Raw genomic sequence first — 20237 nt, 5'->3', positions numbered from 1 at the left:
AAATCTGCCCTTTACAATAATGGAAGAGTATGTCCCAAGACCTTCTTAATTTTTTGCTAATGGGGCTGGTGAAATGGCTTAGCAGGTAAGAGCACTGACTGCTCTTCCAAAGATCCTGAGTTCAATTCCCAGCAACCACATGTTGGCTCACAACCACCCGTAATGAGATCTGACACCCTCTTCTGGTGAGTCTAAACACAGCTACAGTGTACTTATTTATAATAATAAATAAATCTTAAAATAAAAAACAAAAGAATTTTTGCTGCAAAAGCCAAGTTGTTAGATGTTGATATAGTAAACAGAAGACCAAGACCTGTACTTGGCTGGGGCTGTTGGGTAGACTTTGCTATCCAGGTGAGAGGATAACAACAGGAAAAATAACAATGTCCTTTTTTTATACTAAAAATTTAAGACCAAAAGAGTAAAATGTTGTAAGTCTCTCTTTTGGGCTTTTGTTTATTTAAAAGTTCTGGCGAGTTCAGGACATGTAGCTTAGAGAGAGCATTTGGCAGGCATTTAGGAAGCCTTGGGCTCAATTTCCATTGCAAAAGAAGAAGAAAGAAGTTGGAACATCCTGTTAAATAGCCAGTTACATGAACATATAAATTAATCTAATAATTCATACATGAAGATATTAATGCCAAGGCTTTTCTCTTGTCTGGATGCAATTTCTGCCCAATTCCTGGATAAAGTCACAGTCCCTCTTCACTGGAATGACTGGCTTACCCTTAACACCAGGGGGTTTAAACCATCAGTCATTTAAGCAGCTTTGCTGGGTTTTGACAATTTAGCCTGCTGAGCTCACAGCTCCCAAGGCAGGGTGTTGGTTGTAAGTTTGACTTCTGCTGCTGCTGACCACTATCACAAAGTGCATAGATAATGGACTTCACTAACCACCACCCGCAGGTTAACACTTCCAGCATTAGCCATAATGTTGCTTTAATTAAGTTAATAAATAAAGGTCACAGTTCTATACAAAGTTTTATTAAATTTGACAGTGTTTACAATTTTTAAAAAACTGTGTGTTCATCTGTACAGTGCCATTATAAATTTGTCTACAGATAAAATACAGTTTGCTTATGGATTTATGCTGCATTTCAATTTATTTTCTAAAGGAATTCAATTTATTAGCTTCTTTTCCCCAAAATATGTACATTTCTAACTGATGGTTTCATGGCAGATGGCTCTAAGCATGCTGGGCACAGAATGGGTCTACCTGGCATAAAGAGACCACCTACCACACAAAGGAGGCTCCACCCCTGTCTGATTCTAGAGCATTTTGATGGTAGAAAAGACTAATGCTTTGATTCTTCTATAGCTTCATGTATTAAATATTAATTTCTCTCTGAAATGCTTGAATTATTTTTCATCTTGAAAAATAAAGTCACATAAATAGTAGTTTTGAACCCAAATCATTTATGCAGTAGGAAATGAGCCAGAATACTTATGATGAATATAAGGAAGAGCTACGCAAATTCTTAAAGGAACATGAAGTCAGAGGCGTACTCTCAGTTAAATGGATGGGCACCACTTGAAAATGCAATTCACAGAACCAACACAATTGATACAATTCTCTATTTTTATATGGACAAAGCAAATTGAGGCTATTTTGTTGAAAATAAGAGAGTGAGGGCTGAATTTAGCTCGTGTACATACTGAATTCAGCAATAATTGTATTTTTTAAATACACAACATGACAGGCACTATGGTGGATAATAATGAATCAGCATGGGATCCATTTAATACACGTCTTGATTAACTCATTGCCTGTCCAGTTTGCACAGACCTGCTTCCATGTCATCATCGTCATAGTTCCCATCATCCCCAGCACCGGCGCTCCAGCACCTTGATTAGTGCGCAGCTCGCAGACGGGCCGTTGCTAATGCTAAATCATTCTCGTCAGGCCTCCTGCCACTCTTCTGCAGGGTCTCCAATTAAATATAATGTCCCTGATGAGCCATATTAATGTGAACAAATTCCTACCAGGGATCCTATCCTATTCCATTTTGCCCCAAAATGCATAGGAAGTAATTTAGCTAAGCCAAGATAATCAAAACATTTAGAATTGAGAGAGTATAATATTTCTGCAGAATAAGTTTTTCTAAAGACAAAAATAGCAGAAAAAAAATGTCTAAACATCTCAAATGCATTCTTCTCCTGATTAGTTCTTCACAGAAAGGTCTAGTGTTTCAAATTTGCATAAGTATATTCAGTATATCCTGCTCTAAAAAAGATTAGCTATATTTTATAAGAAAAGTGAATGACAGTAAGATTTTAAGCAAATATCCCATTCAAAAACCCTTGAATTGCTGGGCCCAGAGGTCCTGGATGGTAAGTCCCAGCTACTCGGCACAGTGAGGGAGGATACAGGAACACTTAAGCCAAGCAGCTCAAGGCAACAAGGTAAAACCTCACTGCACATCCCGTAACACCCCCCCCCCAAAACAGTTAATAGTATTTTAATTTCCCAATCACAAGAGTAAAACTAAATCAATGGAACCAAGTCCTCTCTTCCCTCCAAAGGCAGCACAAGAACAACTAACTACCCAGAGCTCACTGATGGACCTTTATGTTGTTATGCAAATTCTTTGCTGAAAGTTGACAGCTATAGATATCTGTTTAATACTGATAAGAATATTCAGAATAATCCTAGGGTTTTCAAGTGTGGCCTAACTATTAGGAAGTGTTACAACCTAAAAAGACTAACTAGAAAACATGGATCATGATGATCAGTGTCTCAATACATGCTTTAGTAGTCAAGGCAACTCAAGAATGTGTTACTAGCCAGGCATGGTGATACACTTGCAGAAGCAGGCAGGTCTTTTTGAGTTCCAGGCCAGCCAGGGAAATTATTCAGAAAAACCCTGTATAGAAAGAAAAAAAAAAGACAAAAAACAAACAAACAAACAGAAAATGTCACTTAAGGGGCTGGCAAGATGGCCCAGTAAGCATAGACACTTAATGCCAACTCTGGTGTCCAGAGTTTGATTCATACACCCACAGGGTGGCAGGAGAAAGACTCCTGCAAATTACCCTCTAACTACACGCCTGGCATGGTGCACACAGCAGGCCTGGAGAAATGGCTCAGCTGTTAAAAGCATTGGCTGCTCTTCCAGGGAACCTGAATTCGATTCCCAGAAACCACAAGGTGGTCCACAACTATCTGTGTAACTCCAGTCCTAAGAGACCTAAGTGGACAGCAGGCATACACATGGTGTTCATGTATGGACATACTTGTAGGCAAAACACTTGCACACATTAGATAGATAGATAGATAGATAGATAGATAGATAGATAGATAGATAGATAGATAGGCAGGCAGGCAGGCAGGCAGGCAGGCAGGCAGGCAGNCAGACAGACAGACAGACAGACAGACAGACAGACAGACAGACAGTGTCTTAGTCAGGGTTTCTATTCCTGGACAAAACATCATGACCAAGAAGGGGAGGAAAGGGTTTATTCAGCTTACATTTCCACATTGCTGTTCATCACTGAAAGAAGTCAGGACTGGAACACAAGCGGGTCAGGGAGCAGGAGCTGATGCAGAGGCCAAGGAGGGATGTTCCTTACTGGCTTGCTCAGACTGCTCTCTTATAGAACCCAAGACTGCCAGCCCAGAGATGGCACCACCCACAAGGGGCCTTTCCCCCTTGATCACTAATTGAGAAAATACCCCACAGCTGGATCTCATGGAGGCACTTCCCCAACTGAAGCTCCTTTCTCTGTGATAACCTCAGCCTGTGTCAAGTTGACACATAAAACCAGCCAGTATAGATAGATAGATAGATAGATAGATAGATAGATAGATAGATAGATAGATAGATAGATAAGTAAATAAGTAGATAGATAAATAAATGATTTAAGATAATATAATAAGTACATATAAAAAACATGCTATTTAAACATACCACTTTAGGGATAAGCCCAGTAACACACAGGTCTGAAATCCTAACTACTAGAGAGGCTAAGGTAGAAGGTTCTGTAATTCAAAGTTTTCATTGACTACAGATGAGTTCAAGGTCACTCTGGGAAACTTAGCAAGACTCCTGTCTCAAAAAAAAAAAAATCTACTCTAACTCTTCTCTGGTGTGAAACACTTAAAAAATACCCAAAAATCATCTAAAGGAGGAAAATGCTCAAAACAATTACATTTCAAATGCATTAATATTGGTAGGTATCTAAGGCAAAACTGGAGATGTGCTAATCAACATATAAATATATTCATTCATAATGATATTTATTTAAAGCCATGAAATAAAGCTTTCCCATCAACCTCCTCAGATGCTAAGTGTTTCCCTCAGGTTTCTGATACCATAGCATACAGTAATGTATTCCAGTTCCATTTACCTGATCATTACCCTCCAGCTTGTTCAACTGGAACCAACACACACTAATTACTTAAGCATCACGAAGTCCTATTTGTCCTCTGTTCCTCCCCAGCCAGCAGGGAAATATTATCAAGGGTAGGCGTGAAAAGTGATGACTACCTCACCTTACTGTCAGTCATCCCAAAATGCTCAGCTCACAGGAAACACCACTCCATCTCATTATGGACCCCCGAGGCTGAGACTCAAGTACCCACCAGGAATCACACTCCAAACAGCAGGCGACTTGGGTGCGATAGGAGTCACCAGAAACACTTTGCTAATTTTAGGGCCTTGTTTCAAAGCTGTAAATACCAGATATTGCTCAATTAAGTTTGCCATGATTATACACAGCAATAAAATGGGAGAACAAGAAATATAAGGTCCAGGGTTGACACACAGAATCATTTCTCCTCTTTTGAAGTGAAGAGTCTAGACCTTGCCAATTTACCTTGACTAAACCTTTCTTTCAAAAATCTAGTTTCTAGCTTTAGTGGTTTAATAAAAAATATTTTATTCCTTTAGATGAGAAAACATTTTAGAGTTTTCACTTGAAATACAAGGGAGGACTGGATGTTGGGTATCTGAGTACATCTGGAGATTGCAGCCATCTCCAAAGTCTCCCTCCATCTGTTCACTGCTGTACTGTTTACCAAACCAAGGAAACGCTTAGTCACTAAAACAATCACAAAGTTCTGATCCTTTATAGTCCTTACCTTCCCTGGAACTGCCTAAAATCGCAATAAGCAGGAACTATGCTGAAACGTCCCTCTCTTACCTTATAATCAACACATTATGATAAAACCTTCATTAGCAAGTCAAGAAATTCTCCCACCCCAGCCCTCTGCCTAAGATCCAGTAGATTTATTCCAGAGCTGTCTCCTCCCCTTCCTCTAAATGAGTGGCCAGCCTACCTCTCCCCTGTCACTAGGCCAGAGGTCCTTAACCTGTAGGCTGAGACCCCTCTGGAAGTTGAATGACCTTTTCACAGGGGTCACCGAAAACCATCAAAAAAACCACAGTGGTTTAATTATGACCCATAATAGTAGCAAAATGACAGTTATGAAGTAGCAGTGAGAATAACGTTGTGGTTAAGGATCCCCACAACCTGAGGAACTGTATTAAATAGTCACAGCATGAGAAAGGTTGAGAGCCACTGCTCCAGGCCATTCTTCCATATTGATGCTTTGTTCAATTTCGAAACAAAAATATTGTGTTTACTAGGGTTTAAAGTGAAAAACATATAAAATAATCATCTCATCTGAGAAATTATTAGCATCTAAAGTATCTAGTTTCCCTATTTAAAATTTGGAATGTCCTCATGTAAGTCTTAAGCTTTTAATTTTAATTTTAATGTTAATTCAAATCACATCCTTTGTAAACTAAAAACTCAAAATTACTTTTGCCTTTATTATCCACGATTATCCACAATTCTATAGCTCTTGCCTACAGAACATTACTTAGTATGTCTAATAATGCTACTAGGTCAGAGTCAAGGAAACATGAATGAGATCACCAAGCTTGAAAGATGCATCAAAAAAGGTCCCCAGACCCTCTACATGTGAGGTCACAGCTCAAAAGCTTCATGTGCAAAGCAGAAAGAAGGCCCTCACCAAACTTTCCAGTGCCCTTATGTCAACTTCCCAATCTCTACAGTTATAAAAACTAATTTCCTATTGTTTATAAACTGTAGAATTATGTTGCCACAGTCTGACTAGACTATGACAGAGACCAAGAAAGAAAGCAAGACTCAAACATCTAAACTCAGGAATGAATATGGAGATGTAACCACTCATTCACAGAAATAAAATGCTAACAAAGAACTACCGCAAAAACTTCATACCAATAAACCAGAAAACTTAAGTGAAGTGGACAGAGTCCTAGAAATATACAAATTCAGAATAACAATCAAGAATCTACCAAAAAAAAAATCTACACGCAGAGAAGCCATAGATGAACTGTACCAAACACTTAAATATTGCCAACACTTTACAAGGGTTCCCTGCAAAATAGAAAGCTTTTCAATCCATGAGGCTAAGATATTCAATACTTTTCGGTAGTTGTTTTTCGAGACAGGATTTCTCTGTAGCACTGGCTATCCTGGAACTCACTCTATAGACCAGGCTGGCCTGGAACTCAGAGACCTGCATGACTCCACCTTTCAAATGCTGAAATTAAATGAGTGTGCCACCACAGCCAGCCTGGTAAGATATTCTAATACCAACCAAAGACAGGAAAACTACCAAGTAGTGTCTTCCAAATACAAACAGAAAGCTCAGCTTGGTTACAGAACACAAAACCAAACAAAAAAATTGCATCAACAAACATTTACCTAAAGAAAAATTAAAATGGCATAGATACTCGCATGAAAAAATAAATAAAACACTTCATTATAAATGTACCAAAGCAAGCACAGAGCTTGCAGTCTCCAATTATTGGAGGCCACAGAAAAGAATTGAAAACAACCCAAACAAGATCATCTACAAACACAATACAGCACAGCTAAACCCCCAGGGTCCTGCACTAAGACCTGCTCCTCTTAGTAAACCATCGTGAACAAAAACCTATGAGGAATGAAAATAACTACTATTGAAATCAAGAAATTTTTAAAAGTTAGCAAAGAATCTAAGATCAATTTTTTCCAAATAAAATGATATATGCAAAACAAATGTAATTGCTTTTCATTAAAAGATACTTTCAATACAATCATCAAATAAATTATGTAGTTAACATTTTTTTTCAGTAATTTGCAATTCTTTCATCTAGATTTTTGAAAGGGAAGTTACAGTAAGACAAAATAAGTAACAGTTTCAAATAGGACACCTTTCTTTAAAAATCACCATACTATAAAGATCTTTCTTCCAAATTAATTACTGAACTATTAAAAGTGACATAAAGGAAAAACACAGTGCCTTAAAAGTATAGTGGCTCATATCTCAGTCCATAAAGGTCTAACGCCCTGCATTCTCTTCCCACGGCATCTCTGTCTACTCATTCATAGTTCGTTACTGTTAGAAAATGCCTGCTGTGTTAAAAATGCCACATAAAACTATACATCGCTCACAGCTTTTGTTTGTTTGTTTTTTGTTTTGTTTTGTTTTGTTGTTTTTCGAGACAGGGTTTCTCTGTGTAGCCCTGGCTGTTCTCGAACTCACTTTGTAGAGCAGGCTGGCCTCGAACTCAGAAATCCGCCTGCCTCTGCCTCCTGAGTGCTGGGATTAAAGGCGTGCGCCACCACTGCCCAGCTCGTTCACAGCTTTATGATACACCTTCCTCTGCTCAGATCCGATCAGCATCAGCCTCTCTCCTTTATCAGACTTTCAGATGAGCACACTTAGGGATGATCAGGCAATGACAGCATTCCTAGAGATGCTGGAGCTGTGCTGGGGAGACGCTCCTAAGCAAGCACTGTGTAAACAGCCCATTCATCTCCCACCCTAACTTCCTCAGGCTTTGGTTTAAGCTTTTTGTTGACCAGCAATAAGCTTGGCAATCCTAGTCTGAACCTTGGAGAAAAATTAGTTAAGATATTATAACACTTCCACTGTGTTTGTGATAACAGTGGACTATTGGTTTTAAAAACCAAATATACCTTTTGCAAGTGAAGGAAAAAATAAAGCAAGTATCTTTCACTTCCATTCTAATAGACCCAAATTAAGTCTTGATTGAAACTAATTAAAAATATACTTACAGAGCTGGCATCAACATCACTGTGAATGGCAACTGTCTTGATGCCCATCTTCTTGCAAGTTTTAATAACCTAGTCAAAACATCACTTGTTAACATTCACATGCAAAGGAAGTTTAATATATTTCCAAGCAAAACAGAAAATAATTCAGATCCTACTCACCCTACAGGCAATTTCTCCTCTGTTAGCAATGAGAATTTTATCAAAAGTCTGACAAGAAACAAAAAGAAAATCATTACTATTACTTTCAGATTTAAAAAACAAAACCAAAAAAAAACCCAATATTTTCCACAATTATCAATAAATATGTTTCTGGTAAACATTTACTTTCTAGAGCAATAGTAGATGTTATAAATAATATGTTCCTTTACAACCAGAAGGCAACTAAATTCACCTGATTGGACCTGGCCCTACAATAACTTGATTGAGGCATCAATTGACTAGGTTAATTTATTTAATAATTAAACTATATTGATTGCCATAAAGAAACATTTCTCTCATATCAATGGTTCTGTATTCAACTCCCAGCACTTGTTGTTTTTACAGAGGACCCACATGGCAGCTCACAACCATCTGTGACTCCAGTTCCTGGGGACCAAATAACCTTTCCTGGCTTCCTGGGGCACTAGGAACATGTGGTATACATACACACATGATGGCAAGCATTCATACACATAAAATACAAGGTACTCATGTACCTTAGTGAAGATAGTATTTTAGCCTACATAGAAAGTTTAAAATCTCAAAACTGGAAAGACTTAACCTTTATAACACTCATGGCTTATACTACTAGCCTGAGACCATCTTTGCTGCCTATTAAACTCCTAGCCTAATGAAACTCTGAGGCAGTCAGTCTTGATCACATAGACCCTTAAGATAATCTACTCTTACCTAGGCATGATACTGTGTGATCATTACTTTTCTTGTCCAAATGGCAACAATAACTATTGAACAGTATGTATTCTCTAGAGAAAAACACACTTGCGCATTTGAGCTGCATCATTTGAAACAGTCAAGTTCTAACAAGTTCTGGAGAGAAAATACAAAACAAAAATAAAGAAAAAACAACAAAGCAAAAAAACCATCTTGTCATGGAAGCTGTAATGTGTCACAGTGTGAAAACACAGTATACCCATTTGACTACACATCTTTACTTGCAAATGTTCACTGCATGAGTCAACCACACCTACTACTTTGGGTGCAGGAGAGCAAGTGGGCTGAACAATTCAGCTACCACCCAGGCGTGAAAGGGCCAGTCCTGCAGATCCAAAACTGCAGGGTCTCCATAGCAGAAGCCAGAGGCCTTGACCCAGACCAATGACTCATGCAAAATATGCTTTGTATTTTCTTTGGGGGGCATTGCAATGCCAAAGGGCAGAAACAAAGGGACAAGGAAGCAGGATTAGGGTGCATGATTTGAAACTCACATAGAATCAATAAAAAGTTAAAAACAAACAAGCAAAAAGAAAAAAAAAAAATACAAGCATGTTAGCTTTAGTAGCTGGTATTCACTCCTGGCACTCAAATGGTGGAAATGTCTCAAAGAAACTTGAGAACCTGAGTTCAGATCCCATCATTCATGCAAAGCTGGGTGTAATGGCACATGTCTGTAACTCTAGCACTGCTGTAATGGCACAATCTGTAACTCTAGCACTGGAGTAACGGCTCATGTCTATAACTCTAGCACTGATGTAATAGATCATGTCTGTAACTCTAGCAATGGTGTAATGGTACATGGCTATAACTCTAGCACTAGTGTAATAGATCATGGCTCTAACTCTAGCACTGGGCACTGGAAGTGGAGGTATATAGAGACAAAAGGATCCATGGAGCTCAAAGACCAGATATTAAAGCCAATCAGTGAGATCTGGATTCAGTGAGAAACCCTCTATCAATAAATAAGATAAAAAGGTGGTGTGGCAGCACACACCTTTAATCCCAAGCAGAGGTGGGTAAACATAGTTTCAGGCCAGGCTGGTCTACATAGTAAACTCCAGTGCAGCAAGGACTACAAAGGAGATCCTGTCTCAAAATAAACAAACTAATTAAGTGAAGAGCAATCAAAGGAAGATATCTGACAATGACGTTTGTCCTCAACATAGATGTCTGTACATGTGTATGCACTCTTACACACATCTAGTACATACATCTACACATACACACAAACATACAAATAAATTTAATTTAATTTTAATAAGGAGTCAATGACAGGTTCAAATGAAAACTGTTATACTTTGGACACTAAGTAACCCCCACAAAAGACTTGAGTAATGGGTGGCTCTACCAGGAGATACTATTTGGGGAAGCTCTGGAAAAGCCTAGCTGAAGAAAGCAGGTCGTTGGGCGCTGTCGTTGAGTGCTGGAGTTCACCCAGAACCTCACTGACCCTCTGCTCGCTATCAACTGAGAGGTAAGTAGTAATGTCCACCAGACATTCCCTCCACCCACCTACCCAAAGACCCACATCGAAGACACAGAATTAGTAGCCCTAAGACTAAAGACTTAACTCTCTGAAACTGCAAACTAAAAGGGTCAAGGTTCAGCCTCAGTGTGAGAAGAGCCAAAGTCTAGCCTCAGCGTGAGGAGGGTCCTGAGAAAGGGGGGATGGGAACGGCACAGATTCAATAATGATTCAAAGTCCGTAGTGGACACATGCTGTCAGTTCAAGTGCTGTTTCTCTGCCCAGAGCTTCTCATAATTTCTCCTCCTCCTCCTCCTCTCTGCCTTTTTCCCATTCTTTTTCCTTCTTTCTTCTCATTCTTTTTCATTTTTCCAACCAGAGAGACTGAACCCAGTTTTTTATTCACTAAAGCTACATCATCAGGGCTTTAACCACTGTTAATAATTTTTTCTAATTCATAAATTTTATAAACCCCAGGCCATTAGTCTTAACCCCTGCCTCCTTAAAACAGAAATTAAACACAAAGCAAAAGCACATTCCTTATGGTTTTTACCCAGCCTGATCTTCACTGATAGCTGGGCACAGCTCTTGCAGTTTCCTGGAACACCAGGCAGCCATCTTTAGTAACCGTTTAAGTACAGAAAAGTGAGAGACTACTAAGGCTGAAATAATTTCTTACAAAGTTTTAAAATTTATGTAAGTAAAGTAGGCATTGTCACTTCCAATCCTTCACTTAACTAGAGAATAAAGTACTAGCTTTTTATATGCTTGTACATCATCTTTTAATGTTTCCTATTCTAGCAATTCCATGGCCTCTGTCTTAGTTTGGGTTTTACTGCTGTGAGGAGATACCATGACCAAGGTAACTCCTATAAAGGGCAACATTTAATTGGGGACGGCTTACAGGTTCTGAGGTTCAGTCTATTATCATGGCAGGAAGCATGACAGTGTTCAGCCAGGCATGGCTCTAGAGGAGCTGTGAGTTCTACATCTTCATCCAAAGGCAGACAGAATAATACTGGCCTCCAGGCAGCTAGGACCAGGATCTTAAAGCCCACCCCACAGTGACATACTTCCTCCAACAAGGCCACACCTACTCCAACAAGGCCACACCTTCTAATAGTGCCACTCCCTGGGCCAAGCATATTCAAACCACCATAGCTTGATATATTCTCCTTCTAATATTGTTTGTAGATTGTATATAAGACTTCCTCCTATAAGATTAACCCACCTATCATTTGCTTACTTTTTATAGACTCCTTCTTTTCCTATCCATACCTTTTCTTCTTGAGACCACTTTAGCTCTCTATCCCTGGTGTCCCCAAGTTCACACTGGTTACTTAAGACAGCAGTCACTGAACAGGGAGGGAGCACATGTATCTCCTCAGAATTCCAAGTTCAAGGCCAAGTTCCACAATGAACAATTCCTACAAAGGACCATGTAGGCTTTCATGGCCTTTGTGGTTTTGTTGTCTAGATCCTTTCCCATGGCCCTAAAAGCCAAGCAGAAGGCCTGTTCCTCATCCTCCTCAGCCTCATGAGTACCTCCACTCCTCAGTCCTGAGAACTGCATCTGTTTCATTTATTATGGCGTGGTTAGCTCAGAAAGAAATTGAAAATTAAGTAGGAAAGATAGCAGATCAGCTTGAGGGCAGCAGCAACCATTAGCACATGTGGGGATCAACAGCCTGACGATGTTCCAGGGGCAGAAACTGAGTCATACCTCCCCTTAAGCAGCCATGAGGACTCAGCATAAAAGAAATCCTTCCAAGGTATTTACATCTTACACCCCTGCACTGCAGTGAGATAGCCAGCACACACGAGAATGGAGGTCATTATAAGGAAGGTTGGGTCTCCTCACACACATAAACCAGTTCAATAGCTCACAAGAACACAGCAAATCCTTTAGAAATGTAGTTAGAGGCAGTTGCGAGCTGATAGATGTGGGTGCTGAGAAACAAACTCTTAACCACTAGAGTCATCTCTCCAGGCCCTGAATCCACATTCTAAAACCTTTGATGCTAATGAGAAACACTACCAAACTCAAGTTGTACTCTACAAATGTGATACAGGGGCTGGGTGATGACTCACGGGTAAGAGCACAAGGACCGGAGTTCAAATCTCTAACGATCACAATAATGCCTAGGCATGGCCAATCAAGTGCCTATAACCCAGGCATGGCGAGAGGGAGAGACACGAGGATCCTGGGGCTTGCTACAGGCCTAATTGCAGGTTCAGTGAGAGACCCTGTCTCGAGGGACTAAGTCAGAGAACGATAGAGCAGGACCCCAGATATCATTCTCTGGCCTCCACAAGGACATGCACACATGCACACGTGCTTACATGCTCACATGCACGCACATATTAAAAAAGGAAAACAGAAAAGAAGCCTACAACACTTCACCAGTGCAATAAATAATTACAATATCACTACAATTCAATCAGTCCACTGAACATCATGTGGCAACAAGAAATAAAACCAGTCCACCTCGGCCATTGAGATTTTATTTTTATTTTTAAAATCCTTACCTTTTCTTTAGGCTCATATTCCACAGAACTGAGACTTCTGGACACCACTAGGCATTGGTATGAATAGACCGGAGCATGCTATTTAAAAATAGGAAAAAAAGTGAAAGCAGTTAGACTCTTGTGGGTTTCACCTTTTCTCGGGGTTCTTTTCCAGTTTGCTTCTACCTGAGAGTTTCAGTCTATATACGCAGTGCTAAGAATGGAACTTAGTTACCAAAAGGAAACCTCAACTGAAGACATGTCCCCTTGGCATGTAAGAAGAACCAAAGGTGTGGAAAAGAAGGAAGAGAGCGAGTGAGCGAGGGGTGGCACGTCACAGGCAGCCTCTGGCGGGTGACTGAGAGTGCAAGGTCAGAAATGCCACAAACCTCAGGGATTTACGGAATTTAAACAGAGGACCAGGTGTGTGCTTCTGAGGCAGAGATCAGTCTATCATTCCCAAGGCCCTAGGTACTTAGTAAGCAAATAAGTAAATAATAAAGTGATGGCTTTAAGGATTTTTCAATTTTAACAATGACTAGTAACTAATAAAAATGTCCCTTTTTTTATTTGTTGAAATTTTTAAAAAGTCAGGAGTTATGACTTTTTTCTGGCACAAAAAGGATTTGATAGATAAAAGTCCGAAATGATCAAGTTCACGTCTAGTATATTATTAACTATTTCTGAAGAAAGTATATCTTAATGCCTTAAGACATTAAGAAAATGAGTAATAAAAATTGTAACAAACACGGGATGAGGTCTGACTATGCCTATGACTGGACATCTTTAATATTGGTTTAGGTTTGAATTTTGGTTCTTTGGTTTTGAAACAGGGGCTCACTGTGCACAGGCCCTACTAACCTGAAACTAGGTCGACCAGGCTGACCTCAAATGCTCAGAGATCCAAGTGCTGGTAGGAAGGATACACAACATCCTATCCAACTGGATGTCTGTATTTGTACAAGTGTCTTTCAAAAGTGTATGTGTCATTTTATGCTCCCTTTATAGGAATATCTAAATTCTATAACTGTCATTCAAATTCCTTTTTTTTTTATTTCTCAATATATTATTTCTCTATGTAACCTTGGCTATCCTGGAACTTACTCTGTAGATCAGGCTGGCCTCAAACTCAGAGATCCACTTATCTCTGCCTCCCAAGTTCTAGGATTAAAAGGGTGTATCACCACCACCAGGCTCAAACTGGATTTTCTTTCACGGCTGTGTTATAAGGATTCTTGATGTATCCTAGACTCATACCTCCATTGTATACATAACCACAATTATTTGATTTTGTTCTATACATTTGTTTTTTACTTTCTACATGTCCTTTGAAACTTAAAAAAGTTAATTTTGATTAAATCTAATTCCTTGTTTACCAGTAATGAATTTTTTGGAGGAAGAAATATTATCTTTATGCATTTTTAAGTCACAGCTCATAAGCTATTGTCTACATCAGAAAGTTAAAACAAGAAAAGTTGCATAACCAAGTTTTAAGAAAGCGATGTGTTGGGACAGTATATGGATCTGGGGATAAAGTGCTTGCCGTGCAATGCTGAAGACATGAGTTTGATCCCTAGAACCCATGGTGGAAGAAAAGAGCTAAGTCCTGCAATCTGTCCTCTTAACTTTACATGGACAAGGACTTGCATGTCATGGCACATGCACACACATACGCACACATAAAAATAGAAAAGAAACTTTTAAAAAATCCGACTTGTCTAGTAGTTACTGGTAAAGAGGAAGAGCAGGAAAACACAAAGAACAAGAGGTAGTTATTACTGTCTCCTAGAATATTCTAAAAACACACTGATGCGAGAAACAGAGCATCTCACAGAAATGTTCTAAACTGAAGTTAAACACATATACTTTTTAAAAACATAAATCCTCAGACTGCAAAATGCATTCTCTACTTGAAACAAGAGTAGGAGACATGAAAGAGGCAGCTTGTTAAAGGAAGCCTTCACACTGCCAAGAAAAGATTGACTGAGTGGAAATGAAACTAAGTATATTATATCCACAGTACATCCCAAGATCATACTCCATTTCCCTTCTGTATTACCCCCAATCCTATACACCAGAAAGTTGAGTTCTACCAGCTTCTAACTTTTGACGATCAGAGAGCTAGAAAAGTTTGTTTTTTAATTTAAAGATAGAAATAACAGCATCTTCCACCATGACATTGGTGCCTAGTCAAAGTTATAATTTGGGTGGGAAAGGGTAGTGTACCAGGACACTCTACCCATTCCCTCTATGTTTAGATTAAAATTCAGCCATTTAGACTTTCAAAGAACTAATAAAAAATTTAAATAAATGGAAAATGAGTTTTCAAAGAATTGAAAATTCCAACCTTCTACAGCCCCTCGGTGGAACAGCTACAAAAAGTTCAGTGTCACAGCAAACTTAATAACAAAGATAATAGTCCTTTCTCCAAAAAACCTGAATATTTAGCTTCAGACAGCCCTAAACTCTAAAAACACATCTTAGGTGTGAAAGCTAGCTGGCATTTCTCACATCTCTGCTAGGTCACAAACACAGTGGGGTGAACAGCAGTACCCACTGCTCCATACATGCAACAGAGGAGCTGGCATTCTGAGTGGCTCTAACACTGTAGCCACACACTGGTCTACTGCAGCAGCGTGCCAACAGACTCTTCTAAAAATAATGATATTTTAGCCAGGGACAGTGGTGCACTCCTTTAATCCTTAAAGCACTCAGGAGGCAGAGGACGGTGGATCTCTGAGTTCCAGGCCAGCCTGATCTACAGAGCGAGTTACTGGACAGCCAGGGCCACACAGAGAAGATAGATAGATTATATATATATATATATATATATATATATATATATATATATATACATATACATACATATATATTTTGAAATTTTCATATGCCATATGTGGATTGAATTCTCCCTGCAGCTCCTCCCAAATCCAGCCCCTCCCTCCCAAGCTTGTCCTTTTTTCTTTAACTATTTCACAACAGATGCCTCTGTCTCCTGTCTCTTTCCTCCCTGCCCTCTGTTCCTGGCTTAGTACAACCTAAGCCTTGGGTGTAAAGGTCTTGGATGGGGGCAGATACCCCCAGAGCAGCTGATCTCCACATTCTGGCCAGGTGCGGCCATCTGACGAACTTCATTTGATGAGGGTGGGAGCTGTACTTCTCTGTGAGGATGAGGATCTAAGGATGCAGGAGGAAAACTGCAAGAGAAGGTTCTGCTCTCAAACCCATGTCCTCACTAGCTCCAAGGAGCTAGCTAAGTTCCCAGTGCTGGGCATGAAGCCTCCTACTAGGTGGCCTTGAGTCCAGTTAGACAACTGTTGGTTACCCAGGAAGGTGCTGTCACTGTACCTTTGACACATCTGTCATATAAGGCTCAAATCAGATGGTTTCTTTAGCCATTAAGGAATTAAGTGTATTGGAGTTGTGGGTGCGACTCCATGGTTAGGGTACTCCCATAGCATTTATGAGGAGCAAGGTTCAGTCCAAAGCACACAAAATAATGACATTAATTGGTACAGTTCATTTCTGATGACAGAAATCACACTTACTTCACTTAAGAGAATGGGAGCAGAGGATGATGCTTTCTCATCAGTTCCAATGGCTTTGCAACAAGCAAAGCTTGTACAAGAACTGCCCGAGAGGATGGTTTTTAGGACCTTGGAGCAGAAAAGAATTTCTAGATTCCACACCACTCAGCTATTACTCTTGAGCATTTACACGTACACCTGAGGCACTGGCATGCTGACCCAGGGAGTTGCCCGCCAGTCTGTTTTATTGCTTCACAAATTGTGACAGAAAAAAAAAAAAAACACAAAAAAACAAAAAATAAAAATTTGTTGCAGGTGAAGTAGATAAATAAAATTTAATACAGTCATACAGTGGGGTATTCTCTAGCAGGTAAGTACAACACACTGAAATCAATGTATTAACAGCAAAAGAAAAAAATTATCAGTGAAGTAATGGACATATTACAATGATTCCTGTGAGAATTTGAATAGCCAACTTATGGCCCTACTACTAAGCACTGGTTATGGGATAACACTTTCCCTAAAGCCCTAAAGCATTAGTGTGGGATACATGTGAGTGGCTATTGCTAAGGGTAGGAAGGGAGAAGATTCAGAAAGCAGATGTGGCCAAGCAATTGATTAAATAATACAATGATACTTCAAGCTTTGGTTCTAAATGTACACCTTCCATTAAAAGAAAGCCCTATAATTAATTCATACAAACAATAATAACAATGACAAAATGCAAAATGATGCATTTGGGGGTAGAGCTCTGCAGAATGCACCTGAGCACATAGGAGAGGACTGAAAGGCACCTGAAGGCCAGCCCAAGCTCAGCCTCACCCTGTTTCTTCACCTTGAACCACTCAATTTGAACACTTCTGCCCACAGCTGGAAAATAAGAGCTCAGCTGACTTTCCCCTGAGGGTGAGCACTGACCTGGACTGCTATCAGGAGTTACTCGAAACAGGCGGTTTATTCAGACTGAACATGACCGCTAAGAAAGTGATGTCCTTGCTGATACTCTGATAGTAAACAAACAAAAAATGCAAAAGAGTTTATGTGACTTTGCAAATGTGGCATTGCTAAGTAACTCTCAGAATAAAGTGCATCTCCTCTGTGGGTCCCAGAACAATGGACTTGGCTAAACTTGGTTAAAGAGAACAGTCCAGAAATCTCTAATCTCTAAGTAGCTAATCTCTGAAGAATGTTTGAGCCAGCTAAACCAGCATATTATATGTTTACTCTCAAGAAAAGATCAAGAATGTAAAACTAGACTTTAAAACACCTCCACCGGGGTTCAAGAATTACACAAATCTACAAGTTACACATAAACTAATAGAAGAAAATATAGCAGAGTGCCTAAGGGAACACAGTGGTTTTAGAATCGTTTTATTATTACTTAAAAGTACTTGGTTAAAAAGAAACAGATACACACAAAGAGAAGACAGTGTGAAGACATGTAAACTCTCAATAATGTAGCCAAGAATGAAAAAAAAGCATAGAGATCCCTAGTTATCAAGTAACTAGACACAGACATCATTACAAGAGACGGAACAACCCAGGGAAAGAGCCTATGTTAGAGAGTCGTCCCAGTCGCAGCCTGAAACTGCCAGTATGAAGTGGTTTGGTTCTGCTTGTTCAGTCCCAGCAAAACCTTCATGAAAGTTTGAAAATGGAGAGCTCAAAGCAAACACAATTTTGCTAAATCTGCAACCAAAACATTATGGTTTGGGGGGCTTGAGAGATGGCTCAGCAGTTAAGAGCACTGGCTATTCTTCCAGGGGTCTTGAATTCAATTCCCAGCAACCACATGGTGGCTCACAACCATCTGTAATGGGATCTGAAGAGCAGTTGGTGCTCTTAACCATTGAGCCATCTCTCCAAACAAAAAATTATGTTTTTAAACATAGGTATATAGTAAAATTCTGAAACTTTAGAACTTTACACAAAAATACTTAACATCTGTTATTTTTTTAAACATATAATGAACAGGTTACAAGCTCAGCTCAGAATTCTTTTCTGATACTTCCTAAGCATGGAAAACCCAAGAAATCCAGGTGTAATGAAACACATATGTTGCAGCTACTTGGGAGGCTGACATAGGAGAATTGCAGGTTCAAAGGCAATGAATGTAACTTCCTCTGCCTGAAAACGAAACAAGCAGGAGGAGTTCTTATAAACTGAAGCACCCAGGAAAAGATTCTATTAAAAATCATCTCCAGTAAAGATTCTAGAAGGGGGCAAGCAAGAGGACTCCATGGGTAAAGACATCTGCTCACAAGCCTGATATCCTAAATTTGATCTCCTGGCCCCATATCGAAAAAGGAGGGAACCAACTCCCACAAACTGTTCTCTAATCTCCACACATGCAACATGTCATGTAAGCAGCCACACCCGGAAGGAAGGAAGGAAGGAAGGAAGGAAGGAAGGAAGGAAGGAAGGCTGGCTATTTTCTAAAAGCTTCCATAGTACTCCCAAGGACTCCATGATTATGGACCACTGAAATCTCACAGGTCCAGAATTATCTTTGGCTCTCTTCAGTCTCCTTAATAGTTACTTAGCTCCCACTTTCTGAATCTGACCTAACACATCAAATACCAGCCAAAACCATGTTAAATTAGCTAGCTAATAGCTTTCCTTAAACCGAAGACTGATTGTCTTCAAATAATATCTGGAACCTATAGCAGATATTTCTTCACTTTTCTTTAACCCATACACCCAATTTCCTCACAGGTGTAGTTCGCCAATGCCAAATTTACTTTTTGCTCTGTGATTATAAAGTTTGTGTAACCACTGTCAGTGTTACTTGGGGCAACCTGAACCTATATCCCAGGTCATAGTCTGTAGGCTTAGATTTTTAAAAACCTACTTTTAGTAAGTAATCTCCCTTCTAGCCCACCACCCACGAGAGGCAGTGGGAAGGAAAGGCTAACAGAGCAAAGGAGGATGTTGACCTGTTTAGAAATATTTCCTTGGAGGAAATCCAATCTGTGTTGTCAGGATATGGCATTCATTAAATCAGCAATGGCAGGTTGACCTAGAAAAAAAACCACAAGGCTCTGTCAATTAGCCCCAAGAAGCTGCTGGAACACCACCAGTACCATGAAGTCATGACAAATGATAACCAAGAGAGAATGGTAAGGTGTGTACCAATACCATCCAGCACTGTCAGCAAAGACAGGTGTCAGCAAAACCCAACAATGACCAGAAAAGAATGGCAAGGTGTACCAATACCACACAGCATCGTCCACTGTCCAGTGGGATATATTTATATCCTTTGCAAACACACGAACCCTCAAGCATCTGCCGTAGCAAAACATCACATGCCCTTTTTCCAGGCTGCCTCCAGAAGAACACATGCCTGTACTTAGCAAGAGCATCCTCTCATAAGACAGTTTTCACGTGACATAACTGAGTCTCCAAAGAAACCAGAAATTTCCACTTCAATGCTCACTCATATTTGACTCCAGAATACTACTATCTCTTCTTATTCCCTCTCAGACAAGAAGAGCTTTGCATCAACAGAGTTCGGTGGTAAAGTGCTTGCCAAACACACAAGTCTGTGTGTTTGACTTTCAGTACCACACAAAATAAAAGTTTTGAGAACAACTTTTAAACAACTGCGCATAAAGCAACTATGAAAACTACCACAGTCAAAAAGAATAAAGAAGGAAAGAAAACACAAGGTGGAGACTGCTCAGGTTGGGGAGAGAGAAATCCGGCCTACATAGGGCCACAAGCCTCTTCCGGTCAGAAAAGCACCAGGG

General features: G+C 39.7%; 1 protein-coding gene across 1 annotated transcript in view; it reads right to left on the bottom strand.

Annotated features, from left to right (window-relative positions):
- Pcca (propionyl-CoA carboxylase subunit alpha) overlaps nucleotides 1-20237 on the bottom strand; it is a 329396-nt gene that overhangs the window by 291675 nt on the left and 17484 nt on the right. The window contains exons 2-4 of the mRNA XM_021182607.2: nucleotides 12983-13060; nucleotides 8215-8262; nucleotides 8056-8124 (exon numbers count right to left, since the gene is read on the bottom strand). Coding sequence (XP_021038266.1) covers nucleotides 8056-8124; nucleotides 8215-8262; nucleotides 12983-13060 — 195 coding nt within the window. The remainder of the gene's footprint in view (nucleotides 1-8055; nucleotides 8125-8214; nucleotides 8263-12982; nucleotides 13061-20237) is intronic.

This window comes from Mus caroli, chromosome 14 (assembly GCF_900094665.2).
Source record: "Mus caroli chromosome 14, CAROLI_EIJ_v1.1, whole genome shotgun sequence".
NCBI classification, from domain to species: domain Eukaryota; kingdom Metazoa; phylum Chordata; class Mammalia; order Rodentia; family Muridae; genus Mus; species Mus caroli.
The sequence above is the reverse complement of the archived record's forward strand: the minus strand, read 5'-3'. Positions and strand labels throughout refer to the sequence as shown.